The sequence below is a fragment of the Mustela erminea genome, chromosome 10, assembly GCF_009829155.1.
Source record: "Mustela erminea isolate mMusErm1 chromosome 10, mMusErm1.Pri, whole genome shotgun sequence".
Taxonomy (NCBI): domain Eukaryota; kingdom Metazoa; phylum Chordata; class Mammalia; order Carnivora; family Mustelidae; genus Mustela; species Mustela erminea.
This window is the reverse complement of record NC_045623.1, coordinates 5817245-5841458: the sequence shown is the minus strand read 5'-3', so window position 1 is coordinate 5841458 and position 24214 is coordinate 5817245. Positions and strand designations below refer to the sequence as shown.

General features: G+C 36.5%; 1 protein-coding gene and 1 pseudogene across 1 annotated transcript; both read left to right on the top strand.

The window, feature by feature from the left end:
* The first annotated feature begins 294 nt into the window (after positions 1-294).
* Positions 295-13193, top strand: LOC116567369 (annotated as a pseudogene).
* Positions 13194-14669: 1476 nt separating this feature from the next.
* Positions 14670-19532, top strand: LOC116567368 (olfactory receptor 1052-like). The gene is made up of 2 exons (XM_032302378.1): positions 14670-14745; positions 18571-19532. The coding sequence occupies exons 1-2, from the start codon at positions 14670-14672 to the stop codon at positions 19530-19532; spliced, it is 1038 nt and encodes a 345-aa protein (XP_032158269.1).
* The last annotated feature ends 4682 nt before the right edge of the window (positions 19533-24214 follow it).

The window sequence follows — 24214 nt, the reverse complement described above, 5'->3', positions numbered from 1 at the left end:
AAAGAGAGATAAAAGAACTTAGAGACCAGTGGGGAGCCTCACAGGCTAATAACTAACAGTGATAGGCATGACAAGTAAACACAAGGCAAAGGAGCACAGCAGTGAGGGGGAGTGCATATTTTCCAGTCTCAGAGTGTCGTGTTACACTATTTAGAAGAGGTGCCATCTCATCCACCAAAGGATGAGTAAGAGTTAGCTCTTCCAGTGTTTGTCACTATATCTCATTGTCTTTTTGTTTTCTTTCCTAATTTTCATTTCAGTTAAGAAGAGCTCAAAGAAATGGAAAATTGAACTATGGTCACTTCATTTATCTTTCCAGGATTTCCCAACCATCCTGAATTACAAAGGTATTCTTCTTGGTTTTCTTGATCATTTATCTGATAACTCTTCTGGGAAGTGCTTTCACATTAACAGTAATCAGAGTCAGTCCTGTCCTCCACCCTCTATTATATCATTAGCAACTTGAGCTTTTTGAACTTCTGCTACTTGTCCATTACCATTCTGGTCATGCTGGTGAACTTATTCCAGAAGAAGATCATGTCATATGAAGGCTGCCTTTCTCAGATGTTCCTGTGACCTGTGCTGAGGAAATCTTGTTGGCTGTTTTAACTTATGAATGCTACGTAGCCATTTGCCACCTCTTTAACTGCCTGCTTCTCATGATTCCAAAGGTCTGTGTGTATTGGTTGACTGGAACTTGCCTGCATGGCCTAGAGAATTCTGTGACACACTCAGGGCTGGCAGTCATGTTCACTTTGTGTGTGCTCAACCAGATCAGGCACTTTCTCTGTGATATCCCACTGTTCCTGGAGCTCTCCTACTCAGACATCTTTCTCAATGAGTCTGTGTTCCGTGTCGCCAGCACCACCACCGGCCTGAAGCCTTGCCTATTTATTGCAATGTCTTACCTACTCATCATCTCTGCCATCCTTAGGATTTCCTCAGTGTTGGGCTCCCCGCCAAGGGGAGGAGGCGCCCGGGCCAGCCGGAGGCCTCTCCTTGGGGCTGAGCGGGATGGCGAGTGTCGCGAACGCGGAATGCACCCACAGAAGACACCGGGCTCGGGAGGTCTGTCGAAGCAGGATCTCGCTTTATTGAGCAGGGCAGCGGCTTATATGGGGTGAGGGAAGGGAAGTGAGGTCAGCAAAGTGGGGGCCAATGGGGATGTGCCGTGTGGGCGGGAGTTGGGAGAGACACGCCCTGCAGGGGGTGGAGACTCGCGGGAAACTGATGGGAAACCGAAACCGCCACTTTGGCGCCTTTGTGGTTGGCCATGTGGGTTCCCCATCCGGAAGAGAAGGCCACCCGGCGCCATCTTAGCCTCTTGGGGCCCAACACCTCAGGGCAGAAACAAGGTCTTTATCTGGGCATCTACTTCACTGTAGTGGTGACCTTATTTGGCACAGCTGACTTCAACAATGACAACCCAAAGCAGGGTACAACTCCGATGTGGATATCCTTGTTTCTGTGCTTTTCTGTGTTGTGACCCCTTTGTTGAACTCCATCATCTACAGCCTGTGAAACAAGGAAGTCAAGAACACCCTGAGTAAGCCAGCTAAAGAAGGTGGATTCTGTAGTAATATCAGTGAGTAGGTAAACATTTTTCATTCTGCAGAGTTTTTCTTTCTTACTTTAAAAAAAAAAAAAGATTTATTTATTTATTTTAGAGAGAGAAGGGGAAAGGACAGTGGGACAGGGAGAGAATCCTCAAGCAGACTCCCCGCTGAGTGTGGAGCCCAATGTGGGGCTCAATCCCAAGACCTGGGATCATAACTTGAGCTGAAATCAAGAGTCAGATGCCTGGGGTGCCTGGGGTGCCTGGCTCAGTGGATTGGGAAACTGACTCTTGGTTTCAGCTCAGGTCTCAAGGTTCTGCGATCAAGCCTGGCATTGGGCTCTATGCTCAGTGGGGAGTCTGCTTTTCCCTCTCCATCCCCCTCTGCCCCTCTCTCTGCTTGAGTACTCTCTCTCTCAAAACCAAATTTTAAGAAAATCTTTTTTAAAAAAGTCAAGTGCTTAACCAACTGAGCCACCCAGGTGCACCCAGTATGAATCTTTTCTTTCTTTCTTTCTTTCTCCTTTCTTCTTTTTTTCCTTTCTTTCTTCCTTTCTAGTTGATCACTTTTATTTATATAATTCTTTAGTTATTTTATAAAAGTACCATGTTTATTGATTTTTAGACCATTTAAAAATTGTGTGTATTTAAGGTATACAAGATGATAAGTTGATATACATATACATAGTGAATGGCTAGTCAAGCTAATTAACATATCATTTTCTCATGTAGTTACCAACTTTTATGTGTATGTGGTAAGACCTCTTTATTCTCTTAGCAGATTTCCAGTATTCAATACCCACAATTCCTAACAAACAATCTGGTACTGAAATTCACTTGCATATGTCCCAAAAGAGAAAAGAAGCTAATCTCCTCATTGTATGCTGGGCAAAGATGATTTCCATGACTTTAATGAATACATGAGAGAATTAATTTTTTTTTCCTTTATAACAATTTCTATTCAAGCTATTGCCCTTGAGTTGTGTTTGTACTCTGAGGAATCTCAAACAGCTGCTTAGAGAGAGGTTACATGGTTACTCCCAAATGGCCAGTCCACAATCATTTATAAATGTCCTTTCTAGAAAAATGAATACTTTGAGAGATCAAAGAAAGATTTTTGACTCCTCTATTAGGCAATGAGTATACTCAAGGCAGGTCCAAGAATGGCAGATCTCTGTCATGATGCATGGAATTGATAGCCTGTTTTACCAGGGAGTATCCTTTCTAGTCTGGGAAAAAACTAGAGTAGAAAGCAGGAAGCCCTGCCACAAAATCAGAAATCCAAAGCTTTCAGCAAAACTTAGTGGTAAGTAGTTCATTTACCATGACAATTGAGAAAAACTGCCCAGTATCAGGATATACCTACTTCTAAAGGGCATGTTATAAGATACAGTGCATATTTTCTTTACCATTTTTATGATATTTATATAATGACATCTATTAAATATCATTTTCATGTTATCAATGTCTACAATAATAATAATAAAACCAGAATTGAAATTACCTGAGATATTATCAGCTTGAAAACCTAAGAAGTACCTGAATTCCTTAGGTAAGATAATATGAGGGGAAAATTTGTTCATGATATATAATACTTACATATATTACTTATAAGTATTATACTTATATATATTATATATATATAAGGATACATATATACTTATATATTATTTATTATTTTATATATATATATATATATATATATATAATTACTCCTACTCTAATTTTGACAAACCAGATGGAAAGCAGTAATTTTCAAGCAGAAAGAGTATTTCCTATGTGTCCCCTATAATATGACATTAAGGACGCACAAAATATTTGTTTAAATAAAATATAATTAAATTTGCATAACTCATATTTGAAAACTTTTTGTTCACTATGTCAGGGGTTCTCATATCTATATTACAATCCATTGATGTTTGGGAGGTGTCTTACATGCAATTTATTAATTATCATAAAGCCCTGAAGTTTGTGAGTCATATTGACTGGTCCTGCCCATACTCAATGAAAGGGGATTTTGGTAGAACTGTGTACCAGAGGGTAGGATTTTGGAAGGTCATCTTAGAACTTTTCCTACCATAAATGGTGGTTTTCTTTCATTTTTCCTGTTACATATGTCTTCCTATAAAAGAGTAACCTTTTTGGGGGAACCTGTATATTGTTACTAACAATCATAAGAATTACAGACAAAGCTATGCAGAGATGGAAGGGAAGATGGGATGGTTTGTAAACTGACTTTCTTTGTATGGTCGATCTTATATGATATAAACAAAAAACTAAGACACACACCAAACTGTTCATAGTGATGCCAGGCAGAATGTGACATGAAAGTGAAGATATTTCACTTTCATTTGATATGCCTATGCCTCTGGTAAATTTCAGTAAGTATATGCTTTTTTTTGAAATTTATTTATTTATTTATTTATTTTTAAAACAAAAAAAAAGAAATTTATTTTTTTAAAGATTTTATTTGTCAGAGAGAAAGAGCAAAAGCATACAAGCAGGGGGAGCAGCAGGAAGAGGAAATAGCTCCCTGCTGAGCAAGAGCCCAATGTGGGACTCAATCCCAGGACTTGGGATCACGACTTGAGCTAAAGGCAGATGCTTAACTGACTGAGTCACCCAGGTGTCCCGCTTTTTTTGAAATTTAAAATCCCGTAAAATTTTTAATTTTAAAAACTTAGTAAAACCTCCTTGTACATTTCTTTGTAATTCCCTGTCAATCTATAAATATTTTAAAGTAATAAGTCTTCTAAGATGTAAACAGTTAATTATTAAGTAAAAATTGGGACCTATCTATCTACCTATCCATCTATCTATGTATTTGTCTCCACATAGCATTAGACCAGGAATGTTTCAGTCATGTGGAATGTTATCATTCCAAAGTATGTTCATGAATGTTAAATAGGGATTTTCCCAAGGTAGGTGAAAACTATGGATATATTGATATATTAGGTCTGGAAATGTTCTTCTGAATATAAACATTTTAAGGTCTTAACAATGCCATGTTTTCAGGTATGTAACAACATTGGCAGAACAATGTAATGCCAGTTCTGAAAGGAACTGTACAAACAATTCAAATGATCTACACTTGAAACCTGAATCAATTCTCTGCAAGGCATGTAGCAATCTAGACTGCTTGAATATCTCCCATGATAGGGTCTCATTATTCTCTATGTATTTTAAAATTCTTGCATATGTAGTAGAAATATAGTTACTAAAACAAAAAGTTGCAAGTCTAAATAAGATAAAGGAAGAATAGTTACCAGACCAATTAAGCACAAGGGTGAGAGGATTGCAATTCAATATGAATTTGGCAATTTGGCCAAGTGGATTACCAAGAAATACTTGAAGTGAAGCAGCCAAAGGGAATTGTAACCAAATTCCACATCATTCATAGAGCAGTATGGGGAAAGGTCAAAACAGACTACGAGGATGATCTTTTGAAGATTTGAGCTTCTGTTCTCTCACTGCAAAGAGAGCTAATAATAGTACTTACACTTTCAAGTTGTTTGAGAATTCATGGAGCAATCATGAAAAGTACCTGGCTTATAGGACATGTTCAACTAGCATTAAGTGGGAGTTATAGTGATGGTGTTAATGGTATGTACAAGAGGACAAGAAAACACAGTGTCCCACTTTGAGGTGGCCTTGACTAGATAATCACAAAATTGGTAGGAAGTTTTCCAAAGTGGAATAGGTAAGAACAGGGTCATCTTTTCATTTTCATCATAGTTTGAGATAAAAGGGACTTCCATCCAATTTGCCTGATGTAAATACATATGATGTACATGCACATTAAATTTTGAGAAGCATTGCCTATTTAATGACTTCTGAATATTTTATCTGGTCTTACATGCCCATATGATGGGGAAGGGTACAAACAGAAATCTGGGCAAAGCAAAAATAGCTTATCTCTTATAGCAATAAATTAACTTTGCCACAAACACCTCAAATATTCTGGATGTTCTTTTAGAAGAATTATCTTGACTACTCTTACTAATCATTGTGTGTGTGTATCTGTGTGTTTATGTTCTAAGTAGATAAGCAATTTACTTGGCAACATGAAAATTATATTTAAATTTTAATCATTTCTTTGCATCACTGGAAATATGAATAGATGTTTTCCTTGTGTGTTCTAAGGTTTTCACAATCACACCAACTATCCTGGTTTATATTATACTTATTTTGTTTCCTTGAAGGAAATAAACCCCTAAGATTAGTCAGCAAAATATTTTGTAAGTGCTAGCTTTACTTTGTGTGTCTCCTCTCACTATTTGGTTTGAAAGATTCTGGTTGAATTCAGTTATGTGTAAAATGTTCCTTCTTTCCAAAGTAACTCATTGAGTTATATTTATTTTTTAGTTTTTAAATTTTATTTAAATCCAACCATTAGTTTCAGATGTAGAATTCAGTTATGCATCATTTACATATAACACCCAGTGCTCATCACATCAGATGCCCTCCTTAATGCCCATCACCTAGTTACCCTATCAGAGTTTTTTTTATTTTTTGTTTAGGTGGGTTATACTGAACTTATTTTAATCTTTAAAGAAAAACATACCTCTTTTAAACGACATTCAACAAGATTTCTTTCAAGCTAGACATTTTTGTGAATAGAGCCAGCCTGTAAAGGTTTACCCTCTAACCTCTTTTTCTGACAAAACACAGCCTCACTTAAAAATGGAGAGAAAGGTCATTCTCATAAAGCAGAGGGGTTGAGACTGAGATTGCCTATTCACATGCAGTACTGTGTAAATTCCAAAAGGCAAGTGTCCAGAGTATCACATAAACTGTAGTGTATCAGGGATGCTTATTAACGGTGAGTTTTGATGATGATGGTGCTGATACAGCATTGTTACTATATACAAAACAGCATAAGCATAAAGAATATAAAAAAGAAAACATATGTCATTCCTCACTCCATCCTCTGGGCTCACAAAAATATTAAAGTAGTCAGATAAAAAAAAAAAGAATTTAGTATGGTTCTGATTCTCCTACATGTGTGCACACACATGTGTGTGTATATAATGCCCCATCAATATGTTCCTCAGGAATGGACTTCAAATCATGTTTTAAAACAACTAAAATAAGCAGTGTATACAACCTCAAGGACCATATTTTTTAAAGTCCTTAAACATTTGAAATTCGCTTTTACAGTTTTGTTATACATAGGTCATACATCAATTTCTCTTTGTGGGACACCTTCAGTGAAGGATTTCATTTCTTTCTGTAAATAAACCTAAGTATTTACCTGTAAAAAAGTATTTTACCTCTACATTTTCAATATTGTGAGCTGAGAGAAAGTGCACATCACTGAATTTTAATGAAGTGAAATCTATCTATGCTGTTGATAAAGAAAAATAAAGAATAATACACAAGTATCACATAAAGATTTTCTAAGAGGACATACAGATGATGAAGCCAACCCTAATCTTGCTTTACTGTGAAGTGATGCCCAAAGCTAACCTAGAGAGGATGATGAATATAGGCAAACCTCCTTCTTGGACACATCGTCCACCATACTTCCTATGAACTGTGGGGATTACGAGAGCCCCACCTTAGACTTCTCACTGAAGCTGAAGCTGTGGGGTTTGGAAGGTTAGAAAAGAAGAAAATTAAAAATTAAAATGTTATACCATATGATTTCACTCATATGGGATTTAAGAAACAAAACTGATGAGCATAAGGGAAGGGAAGGAAAATAAAATAAGATTTTAAAAAACAGAGAGGGAGACAAACTGTAAGAGATTTAACTGTAGGAAACAAATTGAGAGTTGTTGTAGGGTAGTTGTAGCCCTCACTGGTGCGTTTGTTCCTATATTGGTGGCTGGTGTAGCTCAATGGCACCCACAGTGTCCTTTGCCTGCAGAGAGGCTGTATAACCTCTTCTAAATGCACTCTAAGCAGCAGAATCAGTTCTCCCTGTGTGACCCTGGGGATCCTCAGGCTGCCCACTGCTGGGGCTCAGCTCTACTCCTGCACCGGAGCACCACCCAGCTCCGCAGGGGCAAACCTGGCTATGACATAAACTTCTGAAACCTCAGAATCTGCATTCTGCTGTTCATAGAAAAATGACAGTATTGTAGGCCTCTCCTTTTCCCCTGTCAATGGTTTTGAGCAATAGTTTTCTGGTGCAGTCCCTTGAGTGTGTTTTTGCTCTTTTTTTTCCCCCTCTGTACTTTTTCTCTCTCTTCCAATTTAAGTGTACAGGTTGATGAATTTTTATGTAAATATGAACTCATGGAATCACTATCCAAATAAAAATATAGAACATTTCCCTCACTTTTGAAAATTCCTTAATGCGCCTTTTCCAACAATGTCATCCAGAAGTAATTATTATGTTTTAGTAATTATATGTTCACAATATGTGTGTAATGAATATGTTCACTTTATTACCATAGATAAGTTTTGCCCATTTTTGAACTTCTTTTAAGAAAATACAGTACAAATTTTTTATGTCTGTCTTCCTTCATTAAAGAAAAGTGTTTTAGATTCATCAGTGTTTATACATGTATCAGTATTTAAAATAACTGTGTGCTATTCCATTGCATAAATATACCACACTTTTACATCCATTCTCCTGTTGATAGGCAAACCATTTACAGCTTGTATTATTACTAAAGAAATTGGCTTGGAACATTATCATGTAAATCATTTTGTGATCATATACACTCACTTTTCTTGGCTATATACCTAGGGATGGAATTTCTGGTTCATAGAATAATTGTATGTTTGACTTTATTAAAAACTTCCAAATTATTTTAAAAAGTGGCTGTATAGACTTCCAGTTTCAACTCTGAGATTTAGAGAGCTAGAAGAAGTCTGGTTTCCAGTATTATAACAATAACTGTAAAGCTGGACATAATGCAAACAAATGACTTTTCTTGAACCTATTAGGGAATTGAGGTTTCAGGGCAAATACTAAACAGAAAACTGGGGAGATACAGCCTCTTACAGAGAAAACAGGATACAAGAATTTTTTATTTAACCTAGAACAGAAGTCATCAGATACCATATAAACTGATAAGATTTAGCTTCTTTGTGAATTTAATGAATTGTTAAACACTAAGAGTGGGCTACTATGAGAATGTGAAGTCCCTGGGGGCCATAGGCAAGCATAGACAAGGAGGTTTTCACCATCTTTCTTTTCCTCCACGAACTCCACTCACGGTGAAGACCAGGAAATATTCAACAGAAAATTTCAAAAGTAAAGAGACTATCTGGGAGAGGACGGTGGGAGAAGTAACAGTTGTTCCCAAAACTTCTTCCCATTTACTACATTTTTCTTACAGAAATAAAACTGTAATCTGAAAGGCAAAAGCAACAGAAAATACCTGTCACCTTGGGACACTGTGGAAAAACATTGCAGCTGGGGAAGGGACAGAGACAAAACATCTCTCCCTCAGGGAAGAGAAGGAATATATGTTAGGCCCAGCACTGGCAGCTGGGGAAGAGGCAAGGCCATACCCCAAGACGCAGGTTCACAGAACTCAAGACTAACGGTTGACCAGAACATTAGGCAACACTTCTTTCCTATTCCCCACCAGCCCACTAACAAATAATAAATAAAACTAACTGTTGAGTGCAGATGGAAAATATTCATTAAACAGATTATCTCTAGGGTTAGCAGTATAAAAGAAAAATCCAAAACCAAGCAGGGAATAAAATCGAGAAAAATAGAAACTCTGGCAAACTTGCCTTGTTGTAAGCTCAAGATACCATTTGAAACCTGTGGTGCACTGAGGGTGACCATAGAAATGACAAACCAAATTCAGCCCAGCTCCTCACTCCATTAATTCAAACTCCTACAGTAAAGGCCTAGCAGGAGGAAAGATATGCTCATCTCCAAGCACCGACCCCCCACATACAAACACAAATTTACTTCAGTCTCTAATCTTCTATACATTTCCAGTTTCAAAAAAAAAATTATGAGGTATACAAAAAGGTAAGAGAAACACAGTCTAAAAAGACAAAGCAAACATCAGAACTAGACTCAAATATGACAGAGATGTAAAAAGTTATCAGAGAAGGAATTTTAAATTACTGTCATTAATAGACTAGAAGATTTAATGGAAAAGGTGGACAATGTGCAAGATTAGACAAGTAATTTCAGCAGACAGATGGAAAGAATAAAAAAAGATCAAATGGAAATGCAAGACGGGAAAAAACACTGACAGAGATAAAGGATGCTTCCTATGGGCTCATCGGCTGAAAAAAAAATCAGGGAGCTTGACAGTATGTCAAAGAAATTACCCAAGCCAAAACACAAAGAGAAATAAGAGTAAAAAAACAAAAAACAAAAACTCCAGAATATCTGAGCACTATTGTACAACACCAAGTATACATATAATTGGAATCCCGGAAGTAGGACCATAAGAAAATACATCTCAATAGATGTAGAAAAATCATTCAAGAGAATTTAATATCCATTCATGATAAAACTTTCATTAAAGAATAGCTGACAACTTCCATAACTGTTAAAGACATCTCTTAAAAAAATCTATACCTAACATCATATTTAATGGTAAAATACTCAATGCTTTCTCCCTAAAATCAGGAACAGGAAAGAATATCCTCTTTAACCTATTTCATTTTGTTTTAATTTACATTTACCTAATGTTGACGTATCTTTTCCTAATTTACTGGCCATTTAATTATCTTGTTTTGTAAAGTATTTGTTCATGTCTCCATTTTTCAATTGGTTTGTTCATTTGTCTTTGGTGTTTCTGTTATTGACTTGTAATTATTTAAAATATATTTTGAATATGATGCCTTTGTGAGATAAATATTTTCCCTGTCTCTAGACTGCTATTTATCTTTAATAGTGTTTTTTGAAGAGCAAAATTCTTAATTCTCATGAAGTAGGATTATCAATTTTTCCTTTAAGTTGGGAGTCAAAATTCTTTATTTTTTACGCACATATTCAAATATGTATGTCTGATATATGTATATGTGTGTGTGTATATATATACATAATGGCAACATATAGTTGCTCCAATTCCTTTTCTAAAAAATATTTCTTTACTGTATTGAATGGCTTTAGTAGCTGAAAATCAATTAATATTGTCGGTCCATTTCTAAACTCTCTGTTCTGTTCCATTGATATATTTGTTTTTTCTTGCAATAATGCCATACTATTTTAATCTCTTAAAAGTTATACTAACTCTTGAAATATGGAAGTATAAGTTCTCCAACTTCATTTTTGTTCTTCAAGTTTATCCTGATTATTCTAGATCCTTTAACTTTCCATATAAATTTTAGACTCTGCTTGGAGTTTTCTCAAAAAAATTACTGAAGTTTTTATTGGGATTGCATTTAGTCTGTAAGATAACTTTTGTCTATAATTTCTCTCAGCAGTATTTTGTACTTTACAATAGAGAAATCCTGTAAATCTTCTGTCAAATTATTCCTATATACTTGTTGATAATTAAAGTTATTGTAAATGGTATTATTTTAAATTACATTTCCAGTGTTTGTTGGTTATAGAAATGCAATTGATCTTTGTATACTGACCTTGCTTCCTCTGATTTTTAAATATTATTTTGTTAATTCCTTTTGATTTCATACAGACAAAATTATGACATCTGTAAATTAAAGCAGGCTGACATCTTTCTTTCGAATAGTATTGTCTTACTGTTTTTCCCTTATTGCCCTGGTTAGAACCTCAAGTATAATTTCAAGTACAGATAAGAGTAAACATCCTTGTTTTGTTTTACATATTACGCAGAATATGTCACAACCAAGTATGACAGTATGTGTAAGGTTTTTGTAGATACTTAACCAGATCACAGAAGTCCTAATTTATTGCCAGTTTGTTTGATTTTTTTATTACAAATGGGTGACGACTTTTTCAAATGCATTTTTTCAAATGTGAACATGGAGATGTTCAGTTTTTCTCCTTTATTCTATTTGTATGAGGATGCCAATGATTTTTAACTGGAAAACAAGCTATATTCCTGGGATAAACCATAATTGTTAACAGTGCATTATCCTTTTTAAGTTACTATCGGATGTGATTTGATAATATTTTGTTCAGAATTTTTGTGTCTATATTTGTGAAAGATATTAGCTTGTAATTTTCTTATAAGGACCATATCACATTTTGGTGTCAGGATTATGCTATTATCATAATATATTTTATATTACTAAATTTTTTGTTTACTTATTCTATCATTTGTAATGAGAGAAGAGTATTAAAATCTTCAGTTGTTTTTTTTTTTTTTTTTAAATCTTCAGTTGTGACTGTGAACTCGCCCAACTCTGTTGTCAATATTTTGGTTATGTTATTAGATGCTTTAAAAAAAAAAAGATTTTATTATTTATTTGAGAGAGAGAGAGTCACAGCCAGAGAGGGAACATAAGCAGGGGACGTGGGAGAGGGAGAAGCAGGCTTTCTGTTGAGCAGGGAGCCCAATGCGGAGCTTGATCCCAGGACCCTGAGATCATGACCTGAGTCAAAGGCAGATGCTTAATGAAAGAGCCACCCACATGCCCTTGTTATTAGATGCTTTTATAATTGTTATATTTTCTTAATTTTTAAATTATTTTTTATTTTTTTAATTTATTTTCAGTGTACCAGAATTCATTGTTTATGCATCACATCCAGAGCTCCATGCAATACGTGCCCTCCCTCCATCAGGTTCACCCAGCTTCCCAGGCTCACCCAACTTTCCACCCCCTGCCCCTCCAAAACCCTCAGATTGTTTATCTCTTCTTGATAAATGGACCTTTTTATTATTATAAACATTCCTTTTTACTTTTGGCAATCTATCTTAAAGCATACACATCAACTTATTTAATGTTTTCTTTTAAATTCTGTATTTGTTCCCATCCTTTTCTTTAACATATCCAAGATCTTACATGTAAAGTACAGTTCTTGAAAAGGGGTATAGTTGGTTTATTTTTAAATCCAGTCTAACAATCTCTTTTTATTAGAATATTTAGTTTATTTATATTTCCTGGTATTACTAATATGGTTGAATTAAGTCTAATATTTACTATTTGTTTTCCATTTGTCCCATCTACCGCCTGGTGCCTTCTTTTGGATTGAATTTTTATTTTTGTTTTATTTCATTTCATCTGTCAGTTTTTGGATATACTTTGTATTAGTTTTTAGTGCTTAGTCTATGTATTTTATTATACATTATTTACTTAATATAGTCTACCTTGAATTAATATTTTATGACAATATATGTTGCAAGAAAAATAGAAAATTTTATCATGTTCTCATCCAACCTTTGTGTTGTTACTGTTATATATTTCATTTCTATCTATGTTATAAGCTCTCTAATGCATGCTGTTATTTTTTTTCTAAATGGTTAGAGTCTTTTAAAATTATTTTTTAGATGCTATATTTGCCCACTTATATTTTGAATTATTTTTTTATTATTCTATTTCAGACATGAGCCCTTTTATTTCAATCCTTATTTTAGTCATGAAAATATTAAGCAGAGACTAAGTAACTTGCCCAAAATCTCATAATTAAAGGATGACAAAAGTGAGTTTTGATCCTAAGAAATCTAACTCTAGAGCTCACAACTTGACCAGTGTAGTACGCTATATCCATCATTACGGCATTTGGAACAAGCTTCAAAGCTGTGGTTTACAAAAGCCTTTCTACAGCCTTGGGCGGTAGCCTTAGAAATCTATTCACATAATCATGTTGCTAGAAAATTTACCAAAATAAAATATTTTTACATAAAAAAAGAAAGCCCCCAAAATGGTACATTTCAAAACTTGGCAAATCTGGATTTCTTTCTGAACCCATGTAAAATAATTTGAACTTCATTTGATAGAGAATGTAGGCCAGTGCAGGATTTTAAGGTAGAGAGGGGCTAGAGATATTTTAGGGTTTAGAGAGATCACTGCTTTCAACAAGACAGCATCTGAGAATATGATTTCCAGTTTAATGTGATTGAACATGTTTGTAGGGAGGTTGCCCTTCAGGTTAAGAGATCAAGGTTGCTGATTAAATAATTTGGTAAATCCTTCTGTCTCTTCAGTAATTTGGAGAGACAAATTTGGGGCACATTTAAAAGTTAATCAAGTAACATATCAATTGGGGTTCTAACAAGATAGCTTTTGCTGTAATTGATAACTTATATGAGAAAAATAAAAATAAGCTAGGTTTTATGTTTGCTTTCTTACTAATGAGGATAATTTATTATATAAAAGCCAATATAGAGGGGGGCGCCTGGGTGGCTCAGTGGTTAAGCCGCTGCCTTCGGCTCAGGTCATGATCTCAGGGTCCTGGGATCGAGTCCCGCATCGGGCTCTCTGCTCAGCAGGGAGCCTGCTTCCTCCTCTCTCTCTCTCTCTCTCTGCCTGCCTCTCTGCCTACTTGTGATTTCTCTCTGTCAAATAAATAAATAAAATCTTAAAAAAAAAAAAAAGCCAATATAGAGGGGTGCCTGGGTGGCTCAGTGGGTTAAAGCCTCTGCCTTCGGCTCAGGTCATGATCCCAGGGTCATGGGATTGAGACCTGCATTGGGAATCTCTGCTCAGCAGGGAGCCTGCTTCCCTTCCTCTTTTTCTATCTGCCTCTCTGCCTGCTTGTGATCTCTGTCTGTCAAATAAATAAATAAAATTGTAAAAAAAAAAAAAGCCAATATAGAGTAAGATGTTAATTATTCCTAATGTGTAAAGTTTTGTACTCTAAAGATTAAAGTAGATTGATTGGCATAATGAGTTGATATTCACAGGTCAGGAGAGAGATATATGGAACAATAATTAAGCATAAGTAGGCAAAATGGAAAAGAATTAGACTAGATTTTCTCATAGGAAATATAATGAATTCCATAGTCACCTAAAACATAGATATATTTATTCATTCAACAAATATTTATTGAGCATAAGCTGTATGCTAGGCTCTCTCTTAGGTATTAGGGATAGAAAATGACCAAAACTGAGCCTCTGGCCTCATAGAACTTATACTACAAACAGAAGTGAATATATCAATAATTTCATGCCAAGTGTAGCATAAGTGCCACAAAAGGAGGTAAAGCAAAGTAAGGGGATAAAAAGTGATGTGACTTCTATTTTAAATAGAATTATTAGAAAAAGTATCCCCAAGACTGTAAGAGTTCAGGAAAAACCTCAGTGAAAATAGGAGATGGAACAAGCAAATATCTGGAGGGAAAATGTTTCTGGCAAGGGAAATAGCAAGTACAAGCCCTCGAAATGGGAAGGTGTTTGGTGTTGTTAAAAACAGAAAGCAGCTCTGTGTAGCTCAAGCTAAGTGAGCAAAAGGGAAGAACAGTGGGAAGGAATATCAGAAAGGCAGTCAGAGGCCAGATCCCATAGATTTCGTAGGCCAAGGTGTGATCTTTAGATTTCAAATAAGTGAAATGGAAAAACTTTGGAAGGTTTTGAGTTTAGGAGTGGCATAATTTAGCTTAGATTATAAAAATTCACTCTGGCTGCTGCTGCTGTGTGGAGACAAATTAAATGGGAACGGGAAGGGGAAGGAAGTGGAAGTTTGCTGCAGTGGTTGATGCAAGAGAAATTGGTGGCTTGGACTGGGTTATCAGTAGTGACTATATTGAAAAGTGATCATATTTATACAATTTTGAAAGCAGAGTCAAAGAAAATATATTAAAATATTTTTGTATGGATTACAAATAATAGCCATAATAACTACAGTTGATTGAACATCTATTACATACAGGGCACATTGCTTATATCATGTCATGCTACTTCTTGAGAATGCAGTCATCAAACTGGGAAACAGAGGAGTCCAGCTGACTTAGCCACCATCTACATCTAATAAGCGAAAGTAGGATATCTGGCTCAAGATGTCTCACATCCGAGATTGAAAAAGGTACAGAAATCATACTTGAACGGCTGTGAACCTATCAGAATGGATAACTTAACAGAAAGCTAGTAATTGTATTAATTATTTTTTCAGGAAACATGCAATGTTTGATTGAGGTTAAATCTTGGCACATAATATAAGTGAAATCATATATTTGCCTTTCTGTGTCTGGCTTAGCATAATGTCAGCATAATATTTTCAAGATCCATTCATGTTGTAGTATATATCAAAATTTTGTTCCTTTATTTTTTTTTTTAAAGATTTTATTTATTGGGGCGCCTGGGTGGCTCAGTGGGTTAGGGCCTCTGCGTTGGGCTCAGGCCATGATCCCGGAGTCCTGGGATCAAGCCCTGCATCAGGCTCTCTGCTCAGCGGGGAGCCTGCTTCCCCCTCTCTCTCTGCCTGCCTCTCTGCCTACTTGTGATCTCTGTCAAATAAATAAATAAAATTTTATTTAAGATTTTATTTATTTATTTGACAGAGATTAAATTTTATTTAAGATTTTAAGATTTTAAATTTAAGATCTTAAATTTTATTTAAGATTTTATTTATTTATTTGACAGACAGAGATCACAAGTAGGCAGAGAGGCAGGCAGAGAGAGAGGGGGAAGCAGGCTCCCCGCTGAGCAGAGAGCCTGATGCGGGGCTCATTTCCAGGACCCCAGGATCATGACCTGAGCTGAAGGCAGAGGCTTAACCCACTGAACCACACAGGTGCCCCAGCTTTGTTCTTTTTTATGGCTGAATAATAGCCCATTATAAGCATATATCACAAAATGTTATCCTAACATTCTTCAATGAATACTTAAGTTGTTTTTGGCTATTGTGAATAATAACGCTATGAACACCAGGATACAAACACCTGTTCAAGTCCCTGCTTTCAATTCTTTTGGATATGTACCAAGGAATAGAATTTCTGGGTCATATGGTAGTTCTATGTTTAACTTTTTGAGGAACTGGCAACTGTTTCCCATAGTAGATGTGCCATTTTACATTCCTGTCAACAATTCCTGAGGGTTCCAAATTCTTTATATCCTCATTAACATATTTTGTTTTCCATTTTCTTCATTATAATCATCCTGATAGGTGAAATGTGGTAGCTCATGGTTTTGATTTGCATTTCTCTAAGACTAATGATATTAAGCATCTCTTCATGTTCTTATTGGCCATTTGTATATTATCTTTGGAGAAATGTCTATTAAAGTCCTTTGCTTATTTTTGAATTGAGTTCTTTTTTGATTATTGTTAAATTCTAGGAGTTTTTTTTATATATTCTGGATATGAGTCCCTTATAAGATATATGATTTGCAACTATTTTCTGTTTTATAGGTTGTTTGTTTGCTTTCTTGATAGTGTATTTTGATGACACTTTCTTAATCTTGATGAAGTACAATTTATCTATATTTTTTCTTTCGTTGCCTGTATTTTTGGTGTCATATCCATAAAATAGTTGCCAAAACTAATAGCATAAAGATTTTCTTCAATGTTTTCTCCTGAGAATTTTATAGTTTTTGCTCTTAAGTTTAGGTCTTTGATCCATCTTGAGTTAATTTTGTGCACTTTATTCTTTTGTATGTGGATATCCACTTTTCTCAGAACCATTTGTTGAAAAGACTGTCTTTTCCCTCATTGAATGGTCATTTTCAACAAAAGTTGAACATGTGAGATTATCATTTTATATGTGTAAGAATTTATGTGAGAATTTATTTCTGGGCTCTCCATTCTATTTCATTGGTTTGTATGTCCATCCTTATGCAAATACCATACTGTTTTAATTACTGTAGAATTGTAGTAAGTTTTGGAGTCAGGAAATGTGAGTCATTCTTCCTTTTTCATAAAAGGAAGGTTTTTGTTTTGTATGTGTTTGTACAGATGTCTGTATGTGTTTGTACAGGTGTTTGTATCCTGGTGTTCTATTCAGGGCTCCTTGCCTGAATATGAATTTGAAGACTGATTTTTCCATTTTTGTGGGAAAAATATACTAAAATTTTGATATGGATGGCATTGAACCTATACATTAGTTTGGATAGTACTAACATCTTACCAATATTAAGTCCTTTCATCCATGAACATAGGTGCTTTTTTATTTAGTTGTCTTCTTTAATTTATTTCAGCAATATTTTGTAGTTTTTAGTATACAGACCTTTCACTTCCTCAGTAAGATTTACTGTAAGCACCTAATTTTACTGTAAGCACCTAATTCTTCTAGATATTACTGTAAATGAAATGGATTTCCTAACTTCCTTTTTGGATTGTTTATTGTTAATATATGGAAACATAACTGATATTTGTGTGTGCAACTTTGCTGACTTTGTTTATGAGCTCTAATAATGTTCTTGTGGATTCTTGGGTATTTTCTGTATACATAGGATCATGTCATCTGTGAATAGAGATAGTTTACTTCTTCCTTTCTAATTTTGGAAATTTTGCTTCTAATATTTTATTTTAATTCCAGTATCATTAACATAGTGTTATCACTTTCATAGTGGTTCAAAAATTCCATACATCATCCAGGGCTTATCATAACAAGTGCTCTTAATATTTTAAAGCAACAAATAGAGATCAAGATTTACATAACTGCAAAAAATAAACAAAAAACAAAAAACCACTACTATGATTGTGAATACCAAAAGGTACCACTGGCTTTGATTCTACAGGTGACTGGATTTTTACTTATGTCTTTATACATTTATTTTTTTTTAAGATTTTATTTATTTATTTGACACAGAGAGAGAGCACGAGCATGGGGAGCAGCAGCCAGAGAGAGAGAGGGAGAAACAGGCTTCCCACTGAGCAAGGAGCACAATGCAGAGCTCAATTCCAGGACCCTTGGGGGCAGGTGCTTAATGACTAAGCCATTCCAGGTTCCCCTGTCTTTCTACATTTAAAAGAATTTTGCAATGGAATGCTATTTCTTGGGGAAAAAATGAAAGAAAAATGAGATGCTTACCAGAAAGGGCAACAATCGCAGATATTACTAAGACAATGAGATCAAACTACATGAGTTTGCTCTAATGAAGAGGTTAATGGTTTATTGCTGGATTTGACCAACATTTTAATGTTGGTTTGACCATTTATTTTCACCCACCAACAGTGATATAAATCCATGGGCAGTCCCGGGGCCTGAACTGGCTGGATTTGTTGAGTGAGAAGTTGTGATTTCTCTGAAGACTTTCCTACAAACCTCATTGTTTTGTAGCTCTGACACCATTTGAAATGAACAATCAAACAGATGTAACAGAATTCATCTTCTTGGGATTTTCCAACCACCCCAAACTACAGGGTTTGTTTTTCCTGGTTTTCTTGATCGTTTACCTGACAACAGTTGCAGGGAACATGCTCATAATAACAGCCACTAGAATCAGTCTTGCTCTCCACACTCCAATGTATTATTTCCTCAGCAACCTGAGTTTCTTAGACATCTGCTATACATCCACCACCATTCCAGTCATGCTGGTGAACTTCTTCCGGGAGAAGAAGACCATTTCATATGAGGGCTGCCTTTCCCAGATTTTCTTCCTCGTGACATGTGCTGGCACTGAGGGTGTCTTATTGGCTGCTATGGCATATGACCGCTATGTAGCCATTTGCCACCCTCTTCAATATCCAGTCCTCATGAGTGTGAAGGTCTGTGTTTTTTTGGTGACTGGGTCCTGGCTGTGTGGGCTGGTGAATTCTGTGACACACACGGTACTGGCAGCCACACTCACACTCTGTGGACCCAACCAAATCAGCCACTTTCTCTGTGACATTCCACTGCTCCTGAAGCTCTCCTGCTCAGACACCTCTCTGAATGAATCTGTGCTCCATGTGGCCAGTGCCACCATTGGCCTGAGTCCCTGCCTGTTTACTGGAGTGTCCTACATATTCATCATCACTGCCATTCTTAGGATTCCCTCTGCTCAGGGTAGGAGCAAGGCCTTCTCTACCTGTGCATCCCACCTTACCGTGGTAGTGGTCTTCTTTGGAGCGGCCAATTTCAATTATGACAGAACCAACATAGGCTACAACCTGGACATGGATATCCTTATTTCTGTGTTCTTCTGTGTTATAACCCCTATGTTGAACCCCATCATATACAGCCTGAGAAACAAAGAGGTCAAGAGTGCCCTGAGGAAGTTAACTAGGGAATGTGGACTCTCTAATGAGATCAACAATTAGATGAAGTTTTCATTCTGAAAAATTCCTTACATAATAAAAACATGGGCCTTTTAGCTGAATTATAACAGTGGTGTCTATATAGGATCTTCTGACAACTGTAATGCTCCATTCCACCAGGACAACAAGCTGCACCTGTACCAAGCATTTCACACATTGTGATCTAAAATTCCCTGTGTTCTCCAATATGATATGAGAACATTTTCATAATCCACCACTGCTCCAAAAAAAAAAAAAAATCCAGTACCCACATATTTAAAAAAGAAATCACCCCCATGTATTTGCCCATTTTAGTAGCACTAGAAAACCACTAATCTGCTCTCTGTGTCTATGGATATCCCTATTCTACATGTTTCATATAAATAAAATCATATAGTGTATGCCTTGTGTATCTGGCTTTTTTCACTTGCGGTGTTTTCAAATCCCATCCATTTTGTAGTATGTATTGGTATTTCATTTATTCTTATTGCTGAATGATTTCCATTTTATGGATATGCACATTTTACTTATCCATTCATCACTTAATACACATTTTTTTTGTTTCCACATTTTGACTATTATGAGTAATATTGCTATAAACATTTATGTACCACTTTTAAGTGAACATATATTTTTATCATTATGGAATTTATACCTATGAGTGGAATGGCTGGATCAAATGATAACCTTATGTTTACCATTCTGAAGAAGAGCCAAGTTGTTTTCAGAACAGTGCACCATTTTACCTTACTAAGAGCAGTATATGAGGATTCTAATTTCTCTACCTCCTCACCAACACATTATTATTATATGTTCTTTTTGGCACACCCATCCTAGTATGTGTGAAGTACTATATCAATGCAATTTTGGTTTGCATTTCCCTGGTGGGTAATGACTTTAAGGACTTTAATAAGCACTACTTCTGTACTTCTCCTTGTATAGAAAAATTCATGCTGCTAAGGGAGTGTTTGAACTTTAAACACTTAACTCTTGACACTATCTAATGTTTTTAATCTTAATTTTGGTGAAGTAAAATACAAGATTTTCAAACTTACAACCTTTTTCCCAACTATAACCTACAGAGCTATTTGATGGCTCTGCTTTTTTCTCCTTTAGAACTCCATATTAATAATGTCATCATCAGATCAGAGTACTGCCAGAAATTTGAGGACATGAAGATGTAAGGATGTTGGTGGGGAAGAAAGGAAGCACCATATCCAGGTGAGCAGCCCTAACTAGGAGGTGCTTAGTGTCAAAACAGTAGGTTGTTAGTACCATAGCTCCAATATACATGCACTGGCAGAGCATAGAGTATGTAGGAGTCCAAGTCTGAGGGGAAAACACTCCATGCTTCATGGAATTCAACCAGATAAGCTCACACCCACACTTCCCTCTCTTCTTCCTGATGGTAATGAGGAGAAGCCAATCTCATAAGCTTCCATCACCTCCAGCTTCCTAATAGAAATCTAGTACTGAAATTTACTCATCAATGTCCCTAAAGAGAAAGGAAGTTGAACTCCTCGTTGCATGCTGGGAAAAGATCGTTGCCACAACTTTAATGAATCCAAGAGAGAATTAATTGTTCATCACTTCTATACTTTCTATTCAGGCTGTTGTCCTTGAGTTGTGTTTGCACTCTGAGGAATTCCAGAACAGCTGCTTAGAGGTGACATGTGTATTCTCAAAAGATTGGTCCCCAGGCATTTATATAAGTCCATTCTAGAAAAATGAATTCATTGAGATATCAAAGAACTTTTGACTCCTGCATTAGGCAATGAATATGCTCAAGGCATCTCCTGGAATGGCACACCCTTCACATGAGACACAGCAGTCGGCAGTCTGTTTTTCCAGAGAGTATCCTTTTCATTCCAGGTACTAGAGTAGAGAGCAGCAAGCTCTGCTTACAAAGCAAGAAAGGCTTTCTCTTTAAGATTGATTGATTGATTGATTGATTGATTTATATGAGAGAGAAAGGGAGAGCAAGTGGGAAGAGGGGCAGAAGGAGAGGGAAAGGGGAAGCAGACTCCATGCTGAAGACAGAGCTTGACTCAGGGCTCAATCTTACGACCCTGAGATTACGACCCAGGTGAAGCCAAGAGTAGGATATTCAGCTGATTGAGCCACCAAAGTGCCCCCAGAAAGGCTCTCTGTGAGAGTGAATGGTAAGTAGTTTATTTACCATCACAAATGAGAAAATTGTGCCATGTCAGGATATATCTACTTCTTAAGAGCATATTACAAAATATTGTGCATATTTTCATTATCATTTTGATGGCATTTATGTAATGACATATTTTAAATATTTTTCCATTCATATGTCAATTTCCACAATAGCAGAGTAGAATTCTACAGTACCAGAGTAGAATTACTTTAGCCATTATCTACTCTAAACCTGAGGGGTGCCTGAATTCTTTCATGAAATAATATGATTTAAAATTTTGTTTATAGTAAATAATATGGAATACAATGTGTTAGTCCTTTATTTTTCACAAACAGGACATAAAGGACTAATTTTCAGGGAGAAAGCATAGGGACATTTTTATATGATGCATTATAATGTGAAAATAGGCACACACAAAATATTTGTTTAAATTAATGTAATTAAATTCGCATAACACTTCTATTTGGAAACATTTATTCACTAGCTGGACATTTTTTTAAGGTTTTTATTTATATATTTGAGAGAGAGCATGAACAGGGGGAGGAGCAGAGGGGGATGGAGAGGAAGAATCTCAAGCAGACTCCCTGGTGAGCTCAGAGCCTGATGTGGGGCTCAATTCCAGGATCCTGAGATCATGACCTGAGCCAAAACCAAGAGTCAATCACTTAACCCACTGAGCCATCCAGGTGCCCCCACTAGCTGGACATTCTTATCTTTATGTTGCAACTGACTGATGTTTGGGAGATACACTGCAAGCAATTTATTAACTGTAATAGAGCCTAAAGTTTGTGAATGATTTCCTTTCCCCATAGTCCTCATAGAATCAGGGTTATTCCTATATAATTTCATTCTCATTCATTTGCTTTTGGGAGGATTTATTGACTGAGAAAGGGAAGAAGCAGAATTGTTGCTGTTTGATTGGAAACAGCCAATGCTGCCACAAGGTTTCCATGGGACCTCTGTTCTTATGGTAGAGGAGAATGTCAAGATCAGCACAGGCCGAGCGGTCATAGTGCCACATTTATGTCCCCACAGGCCATTATTTTTCTCAGGTCAGGAAGATGTTTGTACCCAAATAACTGGATCTAAATGTCCTCCCAATTTCAGCAGAAATGTCCCTTCTCATTCTCTTTTTTCTCTGTGGGACAAAGTGATAGATTTTTTTTTTTTTCCTGTTCTACTGACTTCAGTCTGCGTTGTTAGTGAGCGGACTTTATGTCTCAAGGTTTGGTTCCCCATTCAGCTTTAGTAGGCAGGGGGATCAGATGCCATTGGGGTATCAAGCTTCGTGATGGCGGGGTCAAAGACCTGATGTGCCCCTCCTGGAGAGGTGATTGGTGAAGGTCAGCCCTTTTCCATTCTGACAATCATATTCATAGAAAGAAACTCAAATTTTACCAATGGCTTTATATTGTCCATGGGATAGGCTAGGGAAAGGATGTGATTTCTTAGGAGGCCCCTATAAAGCCACCTTCTTCTCAAAGCTAAGACTAAATACAGTGGTTTAGAGATGCTGATCTATACCATCTTTGAGGCAGAACTGATGATGAGAAATCTTAGCCGTTGAACACCACAGGGCTCTCATGCTGGGACCGCCCAAGGAGAGGGACAACTGGTGGAAAAGTAGTCAGTAATTTGACTCTTTTTATATGCAGAATTCCAGGAAATTGGTTTGAATGATGTTAACATTAACTTTTGGTTTTTTGGTTTCTTTAATGTTAATTTGGCTGAATTCTCAGGGAATTAAAAATATATAGATATTTTTCCCTATTTGGTTTTCTCTCTCTCTTCATTCCATCGAACATTCTCTATAGACCATGAGTTGAAAAGGTAATTGATGAAGTTCTAGAACCTAGGTGAGGTTCAGTGGGCTGAGGTCCGGAGCCGATGACCAAGAAAGAATTCTTGAGACATCTTTGGTGCAAAATGGTGGTTTATTAAAGCACAAGGACAGGACCCATGGGCAGAAAGAGCTGTGAGAGAGGTTGTGAGAGATGGCGGGTTATGTACCCTGTGGTTGGGGGAAGGTGACGGGAAGGGAGGTTTCAATGGTGCTTTCATATGCTAAAGAGGGCCTACAAGGTGCCCTGATACCGGAGGCCTTGTGGCTTGATCAATGTTGTCTCTTGCCAAGCCATTCACATTTCTGCTATCAAGTGTCTTTGTTAGTGAGATTTGGGTTTAGAAGAAATTTAACTTTATTTAGGGCTTGAGGAACTGAGTTATTTGCCTCTGGAAATTGTGCTATTGATAAGGTAACTTCTTTGTTTGTAGATCTCTAGGACATTTGTAAACCAAGGGAGACTCCTGTCTTGTAGGATTGTGATTTCTGCAAATTAACTATTTGTTTCTTTTTTTTTTTTTTTTAAGATTTTATTTATTTATTTGACAGACAGAGATCACAAGTACGCAGAGAGGCAGGCAGAGCGAGAGAGAGGAGGAAGCAGGCTCCCCGCTGAGCAGAGAGCCCGATGTGGGGCTCGATCCCAGAACCCTGGGATCATGACCTGAGCTGAAGGCAGAGGCTTTAACCCACTGAGCCACC

Bases quoted from the DNA above. Each gene is read 5' to 3' on its own strand.
- LOC116567368 (XM_032302378.1), top strand. From the start codon at position 14,670: ATGGAACAAGCAAATATCTGGAGGGAAAATGTTTCTGGCAAGGGAAAT. The intron at 14,746-18,570 runs GTGTTTGGTGTT...ATTGTTTTGTAG, and splicing joins CAAGCCCTCGAAATGGGAAG to CTCTGACACCATTTGAAATG.